General features: G+C 64.9%; 1 protein-coding gene across 1 annotated transcript in view; it reads left to right on the forward strand.

Annotated features, from left to right (window-relative positions):
• TESC (tescalcin) overlaps positions 1 to 3718 on the forward strand; it is a 44067-nt gene that overhangs the window by 39496 nt on the left and 853 nt on the right. The window contains exon 7 of the mRNA XM_014537700.1: positions 2436 to 2483. Within this exon, the coding sequence (XP_014393186.1) occupies positions 2436 to 2483 (48 nt within the window). The remainder of the gene's footprint in view (positions 1 to 2435; positions 2484 to 3718) is intronic.

Below are 3718 nucleotides of genomic sequence, written 5' to 3' on the forward strand. Positions count from 1 at the left end.
AGCCCCAGGGGGCCTCCTGGCAGGCGCGGGGCCGTCTCCATGGACTCTGTTCCCTGGGTGTTGGGGTCCCGCTGGGCCGTCCCCGCCCTGCGCCTGTGTTTATGTCAGCTCCGCTGTGCACGCCTGTGGCTGAGGGTTCACAGCCTGTGTGTGTGTGTGTGTGTGTGTGTGTGTGTGTGCGTGCTTGTGTGTGCGTGCGTGCGTGTGTGTGTGTGTGTGTGTGTGGAGGGGGCGCTGTTTTCCTGCTGGATCTGCTGTTTGTGCCCCAAGCCCAGGGGCCACAGCAGGCCAGGCCGGCCCTGGGGGTGGGGCTGGGGGATTTATTGGCCTGTATTTTATCTGCCTGCTGCTTGGGCATAGAGCAGGCGCTGGCTTCCGAGAAACCACCCCACTCAGCAACTTAACTGCCACAGAGGCTGGTGACCTCGGCGGGGAGCGCAGGGATGCCCACCGGCTGTCGGGCCCGATTCCCATGTGATGTAACCGCACGCGCCGCCTTTAAGCCGCTCCCCGGCCCTCCCGCCCCAGCTGGCGAGCTTCCTCCACTTGCTGTAAACGTGGCTCGCAGCTGCTGACGTAAGCCGCTCCCCGGCCCTCCCGCCCCAGCTGGTGAGCTTTCTCCACTTGCTGTAAACGTGGCTCGCAGCTGCTGACGGGCACCAACCCTGCACAACCTCCGAAGCGGGCACGTCGAGCCGCGGCTTCCCGGCCGTGTCCCGAGCGCCGTCTACTTAGGAACCTCCGTGTGCTCGTCACGTTTTCGTGGCGGCGTGGGCCGGAGAAGCAGACGAGCTGCGTGCGTTTCAATGCCGCCGGCCTCTGAGGACGCTGAGGGTGCCCATGCCGCCACCCACACTGAGGATCCAGCACCCCTTTAATGGACGTCAAGGCCTGTCTCTGACGGCAAGGGCTTCGTTCTGGAGTGCTCTCTCTGGGGAGGCTTCTTGTGGCTCCAGGGGGGCGCTGCTTGGCTGGGGGCTCGGCCTGGGGTGTTCCCCGAGCCCCTCTCTCTCCTTCCTTCCAAGGGTGCCCTGCAGCCCTGGGCCCGGGCCAGGGGGGCCTTGTCTGTACTTGGCTCTCCTCGCTGCCCCGGGCACTGGGCTTGCCCGCAGGGACAGGACAGCCACTTCTCGCTGGGCCCATGACAGGCATCTGAGGACTGGTTGCATTTATAACATTTTAAAAAATGTAGACCAAGTGCAATGAAGAAACCAGAGGGAGAGCCCTGTCCGCGGGACTAGCGGCCTGGCCCCTGCCCAGGGCCTTCCCTGTAAGTGGTGCGGGCAGGCCTGCCTGGGAGGCTGCTGCGAGGCTGCACAGTCAGTGTTAGCGGAACAGCCGTGGTGAGCGCTCAGGACAGTGCCTGGCACGTCGCAGACTTCCTTAAAGACACACGGGACAGCCTCCAGGGAGGTCCCGAGAGAAGCGTCTCTCCGTGGCCTTCTCCCTTCAGCCCGTCCTGCTCCCTGAGGGAAGAAGGCAGGTCCACGCCATGCCCCCTGCTGGCCGGCTTTCTGCGTCCCTCTGCGGAGTTAACTGCCCGGCTTCTCCTCTCTGTACCGCCCCCCGCGTGGCAGCAGGGGGGTCTGCTGAGCTGGGCAGAGGGTCCGCAGACATCCTGTGCTTGTGCTGGTCTGTTCCACTGTGTACGTGTCTTGGCGCCGTTTCCCTATCGGCGGGTATAGCTCACCCTTTTCTAATGGCCGCACGGTGGTCAGTCCCTTGGACAAGTGACGTTTATGTGGCTGGGCATCTGGGACGCTGGCCGGGCTGTCCTGTCACTAAGGGGCAGGGGAGGTGTCCGGGGGCCCTCGAGCCAGAGCTGAGAGCAGCAGCAGAAGCGACAGGAGCCCAGTTGCCGTCCCACGAGGCCCCTGTGCCCCCAGCAGGGTCACAGCGGGAGGCCAGCACCGCCAGTGACGGGGCAGGTGAGGCCGCCGCCAGGCACTATCATGGTGACTCACTGGGCACACAGGCCAGCCCTTCGCCCCCCTGCTCCTTTCCCCAGTGGCCTGAGCTCGGATCCGCCTAGAACTGGTTCTTATCGATGCTGGGCGCTGAGGCAGGACCAGGAAGTGTGTGCCATTGGCGTCCTGCTGGGGCCTGGCAGAGGGGGCCGGGTGGGGAAGGAGGGCCCGTGCCTCTGTGCCCACCCTGCCTCCTTTTCCACCCTCGTCCACAGGGTCCCCAACCGCCTGCCCTCCCGCCCTCCCGCCAGTGAAGGGGCTGTCGGATTCAGGGCAACTGGCCTTGAGCCGGAGACAGATAATGCAGAATGACCCTCTTGTGACTTGACCTAAACAGGCCCCACCATGTGTGTGTGTGCGTGTGCGTGTGCATGCATGTGCATGTGCAGGTGTGCGTGCAGGGGGGAGGGGCAGAGCCTCCTGAGCCTCCGGTGGAAGCCACTCACCCTGCCTGTGCTCTGTCCCCAGGAGCCTGACCAGGTTTACGAGGGCATCACCTTCGACGACTTCCTGAAGGTGCGTGTCTGGGGGGGGTGGGGGGAGAGTCCTGGGTGTGGCCGAGGTGGGATTCGAGGGGGAGCCAGCTGGTCAGGAGACTGGCATCTCCGTGGAAAGGGTCGGGCCTGGGCGTGGCGCTGAAAACAATTTAAACTGGTTTTACTTGCTTGCTATTGACAAAGTCATATTCCCGCGCGGCCAGAACGTTTGGAGGGTACAGAGGGTGCAGTGCCCCTCGCCCTTCTCAGAAGCAGTGCCAGCACGCAGCGGGAAGCAGGGCTCCGGGTGTCTGTGCCCAGATGCGGACCAACTCCTGTGGTCCTGCCCTGGCTTTCCCCGCCTGCGCCTGCGCCTGTGCCTGCGGGTGGCTTCGCTCCTCCGGCCTCCCTGGCGGGCTCCCCGCTCCCCCTAGTGGACACTCAGGCCTTGCTCATCCTTCCTGCTACACACGACTCCCAGTTGGGAGCTGGGACCCCTCGCGGCTCTGGCAGGAGATACCCCGTTGCAGGGAGATGAGGCCCCGGCCCTCTGACTGGCTCTTTGGCCCCGAGCACCCCAGCATCGCGGTTGCCAAGGCCTTTCTGGGAGTTGAGGAAGAGGGGAAGTCGGGGGGACTGTGCATGGAGTGGGGCCGGCCCTGCTTCCTTCTGCAGCTCTGACCTGGCCCGTCACCAGCCCATGCCCGGCCCGTGGTCTCCTTCGCCTTCCCAGGGCACCACCCGGGGCTGGGCAGGCGAAGGTGGGATACCTGTCCTTTTTGCCTGAGAAGCCAGCTTCCTCCCCGAAGGCTGGCCACCGCCATGCCTCCAGCCTGGTGGGCCTTTCCTGCTCGGCTAGCGCCTCCCCACCCCGAGCTCCACAGCTTCCTTGGTGACCCATTGCCACCTGCCTTTAGCAGGAACCGTCCTGGTGCCCAGGTAACTTTCCCGGGAACGTCCTGTTCACCCAGCGAGGGCCAGAGCCTCCCGTGGGCCCAGGTGTTTCCTCTGGTCCTCACCCCACACCTAGGACACCTAGGACAGCTGCAGGGCCCGGGAAGCGCGTGGGCATCGTGCGTGTGACAGTGGCCTCCCTGTGGCTTTGGCTTCCCCGTTTCCAGCCCCCGGCTGTCCCTGGAGACGCTGTGGTGACAGCTTGAGAGCTTGACGTTCTTACATAAGCAGGGAGCCGGTGAGAAGTCACCGCCCACCACATCCCTCCGTGCTGTTAGCATCCCTCCCGCCCTCGCTCCCTTTGGGGCCCTCTTGGGGGAG

This window comes from Myotis brandtii, unplaced genomic scaffold (assembly GCF_000412655.1).
Source record: "Myotis brandtii unplaced genomic scaffold, ASM41265v1 scaffold181, whole genome shotgun sequence".
Taxonomy (NCBI): domain Eukaryota; kingdom Metazoa; phylum Chordata; class Mammalia; order Chiroptera; family Vespertilionidae; genus Myotis; species Myotis brandtii.